Raw genomic sequence first — 16,251 nt, forward strand, 5'->3', positions numbered from 1 at the left:
GCATGCATATAGTACCCAACTACTCAGTCTGGGTACATTTTAAAAACCTTTTGTGGAAAATGAATGAATGTAAATAAAGAAACAAATTGCGATTGCTCCTGCTTTTCTACTTGAACCACCATTAAGATGATTCAACAAGAATGTTTGATCAGATTGTTTCCACATATCACGTTTAGGTTGCTGCCATCTGCATTCCCTTTCCCAGTAAGTTGAGTGGTATAAATGCAGGTTAAATTTGTATAAACGATAACTTTAAGATATATCCCAGCTGTGTGTGCCTTTTGTCAGCAACGTTTCCAAATCAGTAAAGTGATGCATTTCAGATTCCGCAAAGTGTGTTTAGTGGCACTGGTAAGGGCACCTTCATTCTTTTGTTGACTTTTTACAGTGGTTGTGTAGTCTGTCTAATAGAGAGGATATGAACCCTAAACAATGAAGCTGAATAATTTAATCCAGAAAATATACATGTTTGGCACTACTCATTGCAATTACTTGACTATTCCACACACAAAAATAAAAAGCATTTTACTACATCCAACATAATTTCCTAAATCAGATTTCATTGCCCAGTGATACTAAAATAAAGTTGTAGGAGTGGAGTTTCCTTCCTTGTTAGAGCAAGGATGCTCATTCTCAGAAGCCCTGAGCCCTGCACTGCTGGATATTTGGCTTCTCAGGAGGGCCACAGGGTTATCACCACAGCTGCTATTTCAGGTGATCAAAAGTGATTGTGCAGCTATGCTGGGGTGAGAAGCTCCTGAAATAGTATGCCCTGCAAGACAGGCTTTTCACACTGAAGAGATGATACTGAGCCCAAAAATTATATCTTGCTCTCTCTCTATCTCTGTATGTATGTAATGTGCCTTTAGAGACTTTGGTGGGAGTGCCAAAGACCACACTGTACCTTCCCCCACAAAGGTCCATGTGCAGTAGAGGCTGTATTTAACTAACCAGTTTTACATCTGCACATGGATTCTGTGAAGAAGGCATGTGGTGCAGTTTAGGTGAAGAGAGTATATTGTAATGCAGTACATTTGCTGTTCTAGTCCTTCCAGTGCTTTCATTGCACCCCAAAGCCTTGTTTTGATTATGTGATTTAACTGATCTTGTCAGCCTCAGCACTGAGAATAAAATTGAAATCTTCAGAGTACAATAGAATTGTCCAAGTAATTGCTTTTTATAGATCACCTTAATTTCTGCATTATATCAAGGACTGGGCAAGTCAAGTTCTCTCTGCCCTCTTTTATCAGTTACAATATGTGTGTATATGAGTGCTCCCCTCTTTTTTCTGAGAGCTGAGTCACCTTCTCAGAATATGCAGTGCCTAACTCTTAATGATACTGTACTGCCTTCCTAAAGTGTAAGGAAGCAGGGTTGATTTTCCTTATTTCTTTATTGTCCCAACTTTCTACCCTGAAGGAATTAACAGCTCTGCTTTAGCACTGGAATTTGTTTTTATTTTACAAAAAAAAATAAATAATAATCCAAATTTAAGGGATGTCAAACAACTCATATAAATAATGACAATCGCAGCTAAATTTTGTGAATGATCAGAAATTCAGAAATATAACAGTGAATATTGACGATGCTTATTATTTTATTTATTTTTATTTATTAGAGTACTTATACCCCACCGTTAAGCCCTACAGGCTATCAGAGCGGCTTACAATTATTATATTTAATTAGACGGTTCCCTGCCCTCAGGCTTGCAATCTAAAAAGACATGACACAAAAGGAGAAGGGAATGGTAGTGGGGAAGGGGACCAGGTCCAGCAGTTCTTCTCTCCCTCTCAGGCTTGGACCAAGGCAGATGTACCGGAGGGAGGGCTGTGCTTCTTAGTTCAGGCCAGGCCTAATGGAGCTAGCATGCCTCACTCTCCCTCTGATGATGTAGATGGCAAAGGGAGGGCTGTGTGTGTCCTGTTTATGAGATGTATCCCATTCATGAGTAATGACTGTTGTAAGCTTAGTTTGGACTTTCATAGGCAATTTTATTTTGAGATTAATGGCAAGAGTGCAGAATGCAGCCTGGGACAATTTATGACCTAGTGAAATGAGCAGAAGTTAACTTGGGTGTTATATTGGTGGTCTTGCAACACTATGATTATTTATCAGTGGCTGATTGATTTGTGGGGTACGGGGTGCTGTAACATCCTAAAAACTAAATGTGGATTACATGGGACTCACAGGCAAGTTACCATGACACTTGCAAGACATAAATATGAAAACAGGGATGAGTGTGTCAGGACCAGATGTTTCCCTTTGCAGGCTTTAGATTTTGTGAAGTGATTAACCAAGTGTCTCACCTTTTGATTTCTAGCCTTTTAATCAGATTGAATGCCCATACAGATTTTCTTTTTCCCACTCGTACACCAGGTTAAATGTAATCAGGAGGTTGGTGGCAGATGAAGTTGACTTCCTACATCATGTGACACAGCTTGACCTTCGGGACAATAAATTAGGCGAGCTTGATGCCACTATCTTCAATAATGTTGAAATACTGCACTGTGAAAGAAATCAGCTGGTAACCCTCAAAATCAGCGGATACCTCCTGAAAGCTCTTTATGCAACTGCAAATGGTATGTTCATCTTTGAATCCAGTTTAGATAAAGAACTGGCCTCTTCTTCTTGCCATGGCTATGTGTTTTGTGTTACATTCTTCATTTAAGTGTCCCCTAGCAAACTGGCAATACATATAACATTCAGCAGTAATGTTTTTGAGGAATACTGTACCAGTGCAAAACCTTGCAAGTCAGGAATGAATTACAGTGGGCCCTTGGTATCTGCGAGGGATCTGTTCCAGATCCCTCCCCCATGGATACCAAAATTGGTGGCTGCTCAAATCCCATTGTCGTTAATGACAGTGCGGCCATGTGACCACACTACCATTAAGGAGAATGGGACTGGAGTCCTCCTTACCTCTTTACCTGCTTCCTCAGAGGCTTCTGCTCCAGCTTGGCTTTGGGAGCGGAGTCTGCCACCCAGTCAGCCAGAGCCAGAAGGCTTGAGTCTTGGAGCCCTGTCCCCAGGCCTAGCACCCAGGACGGAGCCTTTGGGCTCCAAAACCCAAGTCCCGGCCCTGGCGCTGGCTCCCTCCATCCAATGGATTTACAAGGGAGCCGGAGCCTGGGTTGAGGCTTGACTTTTGGAGCCTAAGGGTTCTATCCTGGGTGCTAGGCCTAGTGACAGGGCTCCGAGATTCAAGCCTCAGCCCCGGCTGACTAGGTGGCAGACTCCACTCCCAAAGCAAAGCCAGGGCAGAAGCCTCCCGGGGGGTGGGGGGGGAGCAGGGAAGGAGGAGAGAGGGAAGGAGGGGGGACAGGGGAGGGAAGGAAGGAAGGAGGGGGAGGGACTTTTTCCCCAATGGCAGTGCGGTTGTGTTCGCGCCGCCATTGGGGAAAATACTAGCTTGCCATCTGCGGATGCTCAAATCCACGAATGGCAATCTGCATATAAGGAGGGCCCACTGTACCACACTCAGCATTCATAAAGCACACTTTTCAATGTCCAAATTGCCTTATTTACATAATTAAAGCAGAGTCAATGAGATAATAGGAGTGATCATTGAGATAATAGGAGTAACTAGCTTTGATGATTCTGTAAAATGGATGGATTCTATAGGATTATTCCAGTACCAGTATTTGGCCAATAGAAATCAAAGGGAAATTCAGTCCTTTCTCCTCTTTGCACTCCCTAGTAGTTGTGCTAAGCTTACTTTTTGCTGAAACTATAAAGGGTTATTCCTTTTGCTTCATGTAGTACAGTTCGCCTGCATCATATGCTGGCACGCCATACGCAGCTCCCAGCATACGCTGGAAGCCGCGCTGGAAAGACTTCTCCCACGCCCTGGAAGAAGCAATGGGGCACGTGCCAGGTGCGTGCATGAGAACGAACCCCATTGTTTCCAATGGGGTTGAGTTTATGCGGTTTTTCACTTACGCGGCAGGGTCTGGAATGGATCCCCCGCATAAGGGAAGGGCCAACTGTACTAAGAAGTTGTACAGATATCTGGGGAAAGGATAGAGTTTTATATTGTTACTGAACACATGAATTGCTTTGGATGGAATGATGTACTTGATTGTAGTAAGAAAACCTGTGGACCTTTTCTGTGATTTGACTGATTAGCTTGTATTTGTTCATTATCGTTGTGTGCCTTCAGAGTTTCTGACCTAAGGGCAAAAATAAAGCTGCTGTGGGTCACTTTGGAGCTATGCTGTTTAAATGATGCATGCATCCTAAGAGGCCGGAAGCTGTGCCAAAGCCACACTCCAGTCCTAAGGACTGGAGCGTGGCAGTGGCGCAGTTTCTGGCATCTTAAGACATGTGAGTCATTTAAACAGCATGCCTCCAAAGCAGCTTTATTTTGGCCTGTCTGTTCAGGCCCTAAGAGAACCTATGATGGGGTTTTCTTGGCAAGATTTGTTCAGAGTGGGTTTGCCGTTGTCTTCCTCTGAGGCCAAGAGAGTATGAATTGAACAAGGTTACACACTGGGCAAATGAAGTGGATGTGCTTGGCTTTATTTTACACAACACTGCCTGTACTGGTCGTGGGAAATATCTATGTAGGACCCTGCTATCCCAGGGTTTGGCTGGAAATCCTGATAAATTGATTGCAATACACAGCAATCAGAGCTTTAAACAAGTTGCAGCAGTATTCTCTGTTATTCTGCCTTCTGCCGCTTCCACCTTCATGGCAATTGATGCAACAACTGGTACATGTAAAAGTCCAGGTACATGTTTTAGGTTCATGAACCAATAATGATTGATTTGTTCCCTGGCCAATCAACTCTTTTGATCTTCTTTTTTAAAAAAAAGCCTGTGATTTAAGACTCTTATCTTGAAGTTCTATATCCTTTAGTTTACAATTGCACAGTGGCATGGATTACAGTAAAACTATGGTTTGAATTCTTTGCATTGTTTCAAGGTGAAAAATTAATGTTGCAGCTCTGATATATATCTGTAGGTTAAGGTATTTTAGTTCAGTGCATAAAAATTGATATGGCTAATGTCATGGGTTGAAGGCTTGGGGAGGGGCCAGGTGGATGCTTGGATAGACTCCTTGCTTGGAAATGAATGTCAGTAAAATACAGTGTTACTGGAGATGCTTTTAAAAAATGGCCTTGGGAAATGATCACATAAAGGATTATTGATTTATCAAAGGGTTAGCTCTCCCTAAGGCGATAAACCTGTGCTGAAGCTGTATCATTACAGCAGTCTGTAGGTGGAGGCTCATATAGTTTAATAGTGCATACACTGTAGTTTTTTGTGGGTTTTGGGGCTATGAGGCTGTGGTCTAGAAGAGTTTATTCATTTCCTCTCAACCAACAGTATATATACTTCACTTTCTTCCATGCTAACATTCTCTGAAGATGCCACACACAGCTGATGGCGAAATGTCAGGAATAAACTCTTCTAGAACATGGCTCATAGCCTGAAAAACCCACAAAAAACTATGGATGCTGGCTGTGAAAGCCTTTGACTTCGCAGTACATACGCTTACATGCAGAAAGAGATGCAGACACACTTGCATGTAGAAAACTAGGTGTTGGAAGAAGTGGGGGGGATTCTGTCAGAGGCTGCATTGGGGGAAATGAAAGGAGGAAAACACTCCTCCATAACAGGGCTAAATTTCCAATTATGAAGTGTGGTATACATTGAAGTCCTTCAGTACCAACTGTAACTTGCATAATGGACACAAAAGATTTCACAAACATATATATATTCCCTGTGTTCTTTTTTCAGAACTTGTTCACCTTGATGTGTATCCGGTTCCAAATTATCTGACTTACATGGATGTTTCTAGGTAAGCATAGTAGCTTTTAAAATACTGTATCACCTCCTCCCTTGGATTTAAAGCATGGAGCTTTACCTCTTTTACATCCCCCAAAGCCCCAAGGTCCTCCCAGACAGTTGCCACACAAAAATTGCCACACAACATAGTAGTTTTACTCCACACAAGAGCCCTCCCCATACCTTTTAAAACTACCCCATCCCCAAATTGGCTGAAAGTGAAACTAGAAGGGAGGCAGCATCACTTCTGGTCATGTAAGATGTGCGATGTGATGTAAAATGATCTCCAGAGCTGCCCACCCCATTTAGAGTATACCTTTTTAAAAAAAAATCAGTGATAATAAAATGTATGTTTATGCTTACACACAAATGAGTGAAGCCACCTTAGAAGGAAGTGCTTATCTTGTTTACAGGCTTCCCATTGAATCACAGGGCTTCATCTGAGACGATGAAGAAAACCTCCTTACAAATGATAATGTATAACTTCAGGGCCATAAAAACAACAAGATATGCTTCTCTATGTCCCCGACTGTTACAGCGACTAAGGATGACATCTCCCCTCTGAATCCCTGCTTTGAGTCAGTAATGGCCTGGATGAGAAAAAACAAATTCAGGTTGAATCCAGAGAAAACGGAGGTACTTGCCATAGGATACTTAGGCCCAGGGAAGGAAATTGGTCAACCACTCCTAGACGGGGTCACACTTCCCCTGAAGGACGAATTTCGCAGTTTGGGAGTACTTCTGGATACGTCTCTGTGTTTGTCATCTCAAGTCGATGCGACAGCCAGAAGTGCTTGGTATCAACTTCAGTTGATACACCAACTGCAACCCTACCTCAACTGAAATGACCTTGAAGCTGTAGTACATGCTCTGGTAATCTCTAGTCTTGATTTCTGCAATGCACTCTACATGGGGCTACCCTTGTATCAAGTTCAGAAGCTCCAATTAGTGCAAAATGCAGCAGCCAGGTTGGTCACCGGATCCTCGAGATCTGACCACATAACACCTATTCTGAAAGATTTACACTGGCTTCCAATTGGCTTTCAGGCACAATACAAGGTGTTGGTTATTACCTTTAAAGCCCTACATGGCTTGGGCCCAAGTTACTTACGGGAACACATCTCCCTATACAATCCACCCCGCACTCTTAGAACAAATGGGAAGAAATTGTTAGAGGTACCAGCATCTAAATATGTTTCCACTTCCCAAAAAGCATTTAGTATAGCTGCCCCTAGACTATGGAATAGACTTCTAGAGGAGATCCGCCTTGTTACATCCCTGGAAACTTTCAGGAAGGCGGCTAAGACAGAGCTCTTTCGACGTGCATACCCACCTGACCTTCTATGAATTCCAGACTGTATTGTATGGAACAGAAGCATCTGACCCCACGGCTGTTGATTTTATGCTTTTAATCCTGGTTTTTAACTTGTGTGGTAATAATATTGTAACACTGTAATTGTATTTTTAAACTTTGCTGTGATCCTGCCTCAATCCAATAGGGAGAGGTGGGAAGATACAAATAAAATTTATTATTATTATTATTATTATTATTATTATTAGGAGGCAGAAGGCACATAGGAAGAGTGGGTTCTCTCCTTTCTCTTACCTGTATCTCTCTGTTTCTTTTGTTTGCCCTGGTCACTTTATCCCCCTTCTTTCCCTTGTACCATCTACTAGAGACATTTGCAAGCATCACTGTAAAAACTGCAACACACAACCCCAGCTATTACAGCAAAACATTCCATTTCCATGTACGTTTCACTGTTTCTGATTAGAGCGAGCAGATGTTATTAATGCCTGCTGGACTTGTGCACCAAGATTAAAATGACAGGATTCTAAATGGAAGAGATCATTTGTAAATTTGAGCAGTGGTGCTTTTAAAAAAAAATCAAGCCTTGGTTTCCCATTAAAAAAACAAGCAACTGTTGTGTCTAAATGAGCACTGAAGAGACAAGGGTGTTGCCTGAGGGTGTTGCCAAGAACGAAGCATATAAACCCATGAGTCAGTGGAATTGCGTGCCAGGATCTCATCAGTATGTTTGCATGGATAAGTAATTGTAATTTATTGGGGGAAGAAGTGTTTCCCTATTTCTACAAGTCACGGCAATGAGGAATGTTTGATTTCAGAATGTCTCTCAGACACTTTCACCGGCTTGTTTTGATAATATGCATAGCAGACCTTGAAAAAGTCTACTATGCATGCATTTTCCTCACAGAGGAACATATTTGATGAATGGGATTTTTTTTCCTGAACCCTTTAAGGAAAAATATATTTGAATATAACTAAAACAAATACTGTTTGCTTCTCTATAAACACTTCCAGCTGAAAGCCACTTTAGTAGAACCCTATAAAATATTCTGTTTAATTTTTAATTTTTTGCATGTGATTTTCTGCTGTAAAATTGTACCAAAGGTAACTGTATAAACCTGCACCTATTCATCCTGCTATAAAAACAAGAGTCTAGGTTAAGCAATACGACACAATGCTATTAGCAGAAATCAACAAAGACCTGGAGCAACTATTGAAGAAGGTTACTGAAGAAAGTGCCAAGGTAGGCTTGATGTCGAACATTAAGAAAACAAAAATAATGAGCATGAAAGATATGTAAAAGTTCATCCTAGATAATGAGAAAACTGAAATAGTCAAAGAGTTCCCATATATTGGATTAAACATTAATCAGAATGGAGACTGCAATCAAGGAATTAGAAGAAGGCTAGGATTGGGAAGGACAGCTATGAGACAAATGCACAAGATCCTAAAGAGCAAAGACATATCTGTGAACACTAAAGGCTAGTTCAAGCCATCACATTCCCCATCACAATATATGGATGTGAGAGCTGGACAGTGAAGAAAATAGAAAGAAAGAAAATAAGCTCTTTTGAGATGTGGTGCAGAGAAGAGCGCTGAAGATACCATGGACAACCAAAGAGGCAAACAAATGGGTCCTTGAATAGATCAAGTCCGAATTATCCCTGGAAACCAGGATGGCTAAATTGAGGCTGTGGTATTTTGGCCAGTTCATGAGAAGGCATGATTCATTAGAAAATACAACAATGTTGGGAAAGATAATAATGCTGGGAAAGATTTAGGGTAGTAGAAAGAGAGGGAGACCACATACTAGATGGATCGACTCAGAGAGGCCATGGGGCTAAGCATGCAGGACATGAGCAGAGCAGTGGAGGACATGGTTTTTGGAGATGTGTCATCCACAGGGTTGCCATGAGTTGAGGTTGAGTCAAGGGCAGTTAACAAGGTTAAGCAAAGAAGGAGTGTGGTCTGTCTAGGCTATGAAATCTTCAGAAGAGGACTTTTTCTTGATCCCCCCACCTTCACAGGGATGTTTGCTGGGAACTTAAGAGGGACCTTCTTGGTGGCTGCCCCTAGGCTGTGGAAATCCCTTCATAAGGCAGGAGGACTGTTCCGCTTCTTACTGACCTTCTCTTGTCAGATATATTTTTGCTTCATTAGGCTTTTGGAAAATATTTTAAAACAAAGGCTCTTATTGTACTTTTCTATTCTATAACTGCTATCAATGTTTGTGTTTTAAATACGTTATAGATAGTTGATTTATATTTTATTATATGTGTTTACTATATTGAATTGACTTTTTTTTTAATGGGTCTTGATCCTAATTCTGGGGGGAAAGGCAGAATGCGAAGAAATCATTGTAAGCAGTGAACTATAGGGCAGAGCTTTGTGTAGACATTTCCCAGATAAGGGTTAGAAAACACTAAGAAACTTTTATCAGTTGACTTCCTTATAACCCAGTGAAATAATCTATGGGCATTAGCGGTCATTCCTAGGATAAATATATTTTCATTCACGGAATATGGTTCTTTGAGTCTTCCTGAGCCTAGTTGAATTAAATGTTTAATGTTCCCTTGGGCTAATCTCATGAGAAAATGCCATATTGAAAGTTTTTATGAAAAATGGTTTAATTATTTTTTTAAACCTTACATGTTTTCCTTTTCACACCACTTTTGCTGAAAGAGAAAGAAAGAAAGAAAGAAAGAAAGAAAGAAAGAAAGAGGAAGGAAGGAACCATATAATGACACACTTAACTTACTCATTCTCAAAAATGATATAGACATATCTTCAGTTGTTAAATTACAATGGAACAAGGTACATGCACGGAAACAGTCTGCACTTTTTAAAGAAAATACTTGGTTGTAGTTCTGGCTGTTTGGGGCACTTGGTAGTACAAGGATAAACTATCTGTGCCTCTTAATTGGTGCTTTAATCAGAAAGTGGCTTAAGCAACAACACTTTGGCTTTGTCATGATATGTGATTGTTTGAAGTGTTATGCATCCCTGTCTTAAAGTATATGTTCCACACTCCTTGATCTGTTCATGTTATCATTTATTTCCTGTCTCTTGTATAGAAACCACCTCGAGAGCCTTCCTGAGTGGGTTTGTGACAGCAGAAAGCTGGAAGTGCTGGATCTTAGCCACAATCAAATACGGGAACTGCCTGCCCGGTGAGTCCTGCAGATACCCTTACACAACCAGGAATGGGATGCAGAAGTTGGTTATAATTGCTGCGTCAGTGTTTAGCTTGCTCCAGTGACAGATGATTGTGTGTTATTTTGTTTTATCTTCTGTTTGATGTTTTTAACCTCACGGGGTGGTCATTATGCTATAAACTTCAATGCAGCCTTTCTTCATCACTTTCATGTAGACAAAAGCAAAACACTCGGTTGCTCTGATTTCAAGACAGAAGTGCTTTAAAGCAGCCCATGCAGCTGTTGAAAATTGTGTACCTCTCCTCCCCAAACATTCAAATAGGTTTTTTTGCCAGCTGCTAAAAAATTAAAAATCATTGTAGGGTTTTTCAAAGGGTGTGAATGGGGAAACTGTTCTCTGACTAGGTACAAACAGAATCTCTGTCTTTAAAAAATATGTAAGGATGCTTAACAAATGGATTACATGATCAATGGTTGGGGAGCAGAAGGTTGCAGAAAAGCCAATTGGTCATCTCATGGTGTATTGTGTTCCAAAGTGTTTAGCCCAGAAACATATTGAAAATGTAGACACGGTTTGAACAGGTTTGTGTTCAAATGCCAGGGCTAGCACATGATTCTGATCTGTCTGTGGAAAGGGCCGGAAATAGGTGACATTGAGGGCCTGTGAATAGCCTTTGGGAGAAACATAGTAGGTCATGAAAATGGAAGGCAAGATGAAATACATTAGGATGAAGATGTTAATCTGGGTGTGACACTGTTGTTTCAGACTCTTAATTTATCATGGCAAGGGAGTGCGCACGCACACACACCACATTTTCCAAGTATCATGTGCTGAATATCATGTAGAATTCAGTTCATAATAATCAAACTGTAATAGAATTCTGATTCGATACTATTAATTTACATCTTCCAGATGTGTGGACTACAGTTCTCATCATCTGTAGCCAACATGGCAGTTCACATCCTTTGAGCTGGGTGGCCTAAAAGTAGAGCTTGAATCTTCTGAGAACATTCTTAATTTATTGCTTGACTAGCAACTTCCATAGGTTTGCTTAAATTATATAGCTTATTTGTTGGCAAAAAGGAGGGAGGAACAGGACCTGCAACCATTCTTGCAAAATTTCTCTAGGCATTGCTCACATGTTGTTTTTATAAAGGCCAAAAATAATCTGTGAAACATTACCAACTCAACATACTGGGTTGGGAGTTTGGTACCATACTCCAGTTTTGTGTAAAAGTGCAGAATGTGTACAGACCTGAGTAGTGGGTGCTTTGGCAATTCTGCATGGCTTCTCTTTGCCAGAGAATCCTCCCTGCTTTGATCCAGGCTTATGAAACTGCCTTATGCTGAGGCAGACAGTTCAATATTACCTCCCCCATTGACAGCAACTCTCCGGGGATTCAGGCAAAAATGTTCCTGTCATCTGCTTTTAACTGGAGATGGCAGGATATGAATTAGGAACATTATATATGGAAAGCATATTCTTCACCACTGGGCTATGTTTTTTGCACAAATGTTTAATATAACATAGGAAAGCTTAAGTACTAAGTAAGAACTGTTTGGGATACTTCATGTCATTTATTCAAGTCCCTGTCTTGTAGGGATAAACTTAATGCTGTGCTGGTTATTAAAATTGTATTGATAAACAGCTTGTATATGTTTTATATTGATAAATGTCTTGTAGAGAAATAGTCATATTCCTGCTCATAAAGACCCACTTATAGCAGCCTTCTCTACAGATTAACACTATACTCTTAACTTTGTATTCCCCATGATAGGGTCGCTTTAGGGTCAAAATGAATCCCTTCTTTTTATAAATTGGAAAGGAAAGTGCATAAGCTTTTATTTTATTTCAAAATTTGATATGTTTCCAAGAAAAGCGTGAGAGAAACAAATCTTGCATCCACACCCACTCATGCTGTCTTTTAACAGTATAAAGTTATTGACGACTGTCCTCTGACAGCAACTGCAAATTCTGGGAGTCATGTAGATTGATGACATCCACAAGGGAAAACCCAGTCTTTTATTGATTACTTTGGCATGATAGCCCTGTTGACCCATACTTTGTAGCCTGAGGATCATGGGTGGCTCCAGTTTGGGTGAGGATAAAGAGCAACAAGCAAGCAATCCGCCCAGAAATCTTCATGGGATTTGTGTTTGTAGGTATTTTCAAGTATGCAAAAGGGTGGTGAAGACTTCCTCTGCAATGCCGAGTAATTTGTGAATGTTTGATTGAGAATGGGGTCAGTCATGGGGCAGTCGTGATTAAACCATACAGTCACAGCAAGAACAAGGCAGGTGGTAGATGAGAATAATCTTCCTTCTTCAGAAAGAAATCCCCCCACTCCCACAACCCACTACACAGCATCACTGAAAATTTGACGTTGTTGTTGTCTTTTGAAAGGAGCTTGACAACTTAAATGCAGATTTTGTTGTCGGAGGTTTCTGTTTCCTTCTCTATAAATGTTTAGTTTAATTGGTTTTGCAAGAGCCATGTTCTCCTCTCGTAAAGCAAAGATAGTTTTCTCTCCATTCCCCTCCTCCTCAGAGACACAGAATTTTCGACCACCCATAGCATGTAAAAGCTCAAGACAGTAAAGCGGATTAGATAAATTTCATTCCCCTGTAGACCTGGAAGGAGGTTCTGTGCTAGTCTGGTATTAGAAGGGGGGCCTGGGAGCGGGAGGAGAAGAATATGAGAAGGGAAAATCAGATTCTGAGTCAGCATATGATGGATGGACAATGTCTGCTGAGTCCTGGGGGCAAAATAGAAAGGAGAGGGAAATATTTTTTCATCTCTTCGGGTGTTTACTAATGTGGCAAGATGAAATGTTTATGGACAATATTTTTGAGCTGCGTCTTTTCAATCAGGACTTTAACCAAGTAGCACCTTGAAGCCATGATGCTGTTCAGGCACTCTTGAGGGCTGTGCTTGAAAACGATCTCACACACTTATAACACCATGGTTCCACTTTAACTACCATGGAATATGCAGTTTAGGGAAAGGCATTCAGAATTCTCAGTCAGAAAACTCAAGTGCCTCACAAAACTACAAACCCCACAGTTCTACAGGATGTAACTGTTGCAGTTAAAGTGAAACTGAAGTGCTGTGGTTGTATAACGTGAAATAGACCTAGATTTTATTGCAGTGTTCAGTCCACAGCCTAGCTTAGGTTAACTGATAAATCTTGCCCTTATGATGTGCAATCAGGCTATTACACTTTTAGGTATTTGAGCAAAACATTTTTTTTCTGGAAATCTGAAGACACAATGACCTGGTTGTGACATAATGATAAAATAAGCATTGGGCTTCCATACTTGCTCCTCACTTGTTTTTCCCCCCCAGCCTATGTGGAGGAGATTGGAAGCATTTGGTTCCTGGTTTAAACTAACCACAGTTTTGTCTTCTATGCAAAGCAGGTTAAACTAATTAGTATGAGATTTGGTTTATTAAATCAAGCCAGCATCAAATTGAGGTTTGTGACCTTGTCATTGTTGAAACTTAGTACCATTTCCCAGCTTGGACATGACACCTATGGTTAGCTTAAACCAGAAGGCAAACAATGTGGTTTGAAAACTGTGATGCGTGAAGAGGCCCTGAGAGAATTGTATTATATGTCATGGAGCGTACTTGAATTCACTGTGAGCAGTTCATAAAAAAAGTTGACACTCAGTTTAAAAAAGACTATGCACCCTTGAAGAAAAGAGTAAAGTTTGAATTTTTCATTGTGGCATTTTGTCACCCTCTGGAGAGTCTCTTCCATCCACGGAGGCTCTCCATGCAGTTTGCAGTATCGATATTCTAGGGTTCCATATGGAGACTCGACAGATGCAGAAGATTTTCCAGGTCAGGAAATGGCCTTTTGCATGTAGAGAACAGTGAAAATTATGACAGGACAGGACTAGGTTGATTCCTCTTCCCATGTGTTTATCCAGCACACTTTGGAAATATCTCAGTAAGAGCCTTATTGTCATACCTGTTTCACATCTGGAACACTTCTGAAAAATGCAGTACCATGTTAACAAAAATGCAAAATTGGTTAACCTTTGGCATTGTCTGCATGCCTTCTTGGGGTTTGCATACTTAAATGTTCTGCTGTATGTGTTATATATAAAGCAACCCTTTTTAAGAAAGCCAATTCAATTAAGATAAGAAGATGTAGTATCCAAAGTACTTCAGAGCACAAGTACTTCAGTACTCCAAATCATAAGCACTTCAGTAGTTCCAGAAAGAAGTTGGTTTTTTTGTCTTTTTCTTCTAACTAAGGGAATGTGTAGCCTGAAACCAACCAGAAAGCTTTGTGCACTACTGAACAATTACATTTTGCTTTTCCACATTGAAACCCAACTCTCAACCACACTGGGTGACCATAACTTATTTCAGGCCTTGAATTTTAATCAAGATATCATAAAGAGCTTGCTGACAGTTTCATTTGTCAACAAGAAAAAGGGTTACATAAGAAATGCTATACTCTGTGTCCAGTGTCTTTTTGAGTTTCATATGACTGGCACAGTGTTAGTATGCCTCAGTGCATGTGCCTTCACTTCATGAGTGTGAAAGCCTTGCTGCTGCATGGTGCTGACTTCACTATCTAGTTTGATTACTTATGCAGAAATTGGTTTATATAACAAAATGTACTCCCCTAGAACAGTATTATTCAAAGCGTGGGTCCTTGGACAGGTGCTGGTCCCTGGAAAGGAAGATGCACATGTACCAAATGAGTGTAAATATAGTGCCAGTCCCTGGCACATTGAAAGGACCTATATACCCTAAAGGGACCAGATCCCAACTGAACTTGGAAGCTAAGTAGAGTTGGTCCTGATTAGTACTTGGGTGGAAGATAGCCAAGGGCTACCAGGTGCTGTGGACTGTATTTCAGAGGAAAGAATTTGCAAAACCACCTCTTGAGTATTCCTGCCCTGAGAAAACTGTGAAATTCATGAGAAATTCATGTCAACAGGCCATTTGAAGGCACATACATGTAAACCTTGACATACTGGGGAAAAATAATCACCACCCCCACACATCCAATAGGCCTGAGAAGCATTTCCCTGGGGCACTGTCTGAAATATTGCATGGACCCCTAAGAATACTGGCGTTGTTATTACTGAAGTTAATACTGCAGTTGTTGCTGGATTTGGAGTGTGTGTATGTGTGTGTAGGGGTCATTTTGAGTAAAACCTTATTTAGTACATGGCATTCAGCAACAATACATTGAAAGCTCTGTTCCTATTGGTTTTGTTGAATGGAAACCTTCTCACACTGAAGAGGCAGCCTGTCTCACTGGAATACCTTTTCTCTTGCAGAATTGCTCATGCTAGATTTGTTTTAATGGGTTCTATGTGCTTTATTGTTGTGTGTATTTTTTTAAAGGTTATTTTGCAATATCAGCTTGAGGAAGTTGCTTGCAGGACACAATCAATTAGCCAAGCTCCCAGAGAGGATTGAACGGACACACGTGGAAGTCCTTGATGTGCAACACAACCTGCTTATGGAGCTGCCATCTAATTTGCTGCTGAAAGCTGACAGGTAACTGGAAAGCCTCCCCCCTCATATGCGATGATATTTGACCAAACAAGTATAACAGTGTTTTTCCTAAGTGAGAATTTGGATAGTGATAGCTGACGTGCATTTTTAAAAGCCACGTATTGAATTAAGACCTTAATTATGTTAGAGGCCCTGTACTCTTAAAGCCACAAAAGGTTTGTTTATATCAGAGATGTGGGATGTGTAGTCCTCCAGATTTTGAATACATACAATATGAAAAACAGCATACAATGCAGCAAAAGGTAACAATACATATATGGCAAAAAAACAAAAAACAAAATCTATCTAAATGCATGGTATAAATATATGATGTCAGAAAACATGAATCCAAAATAAATGGGCTATACAACAATACGCATACACACACACACACACACACACACACACACACACACACACACACAGCCAAAACCAAGACTTGTATAAATAAGCAAACTCCAGCTGTGGA

The 16,251-nt window shown here is 40.6% G+C and overlaps 1 protein-coding gene across 1 annotated transcript in view; it reads left to right on the top strand.

Moving 5' to 3' along the window:
• The window catches only part of LOC149316974 (PH domain leucine-rich repeat-containing protein phosphatase 1-like), a 191,309-nt gene that overhangs the window by 132,086 nt on the left and 42,972 nt on the right, over positions 1-16,251 (top strand). Inside the window, exons 7-10 of the mRNA XM_089516614.1 lie at positions 2,377-2,579; positions 5,743-5,803; positions 10,174-10,269; positions 15,630-15,785. Of these exons, the coding sequence (XP_089372740.1) occupies positions 2,377-2,579; positions 5,743-5,803; positions 10,174-10,269; positions 15,630-15,785 (516 nt within the window). The remainder of the gene's footprint in view (positions 1-2,376; positions 2,580-5,742; positions 5,804-10,173; positions 10,270-15,629; positions 15,786-16,251) is intronic.

Source organism: Sceloporus occidentalis, unplaced genomic scaffold (assembly GCF_023333645.1).
Source record: "Sceloporus occidentalis isolate IW3139 unplaced genomic scaffold, rSceOcc1.0.p SCAF_3, whole genome shotgun sequence".
In the NCBI taxonomy this organism is placed as follows: Eukaryota; Metazoa; Chordata; class Lepidosauria; order Squamata; family Phrynosomatidae; genus Sceloporus; species Sceloporus occidentalis.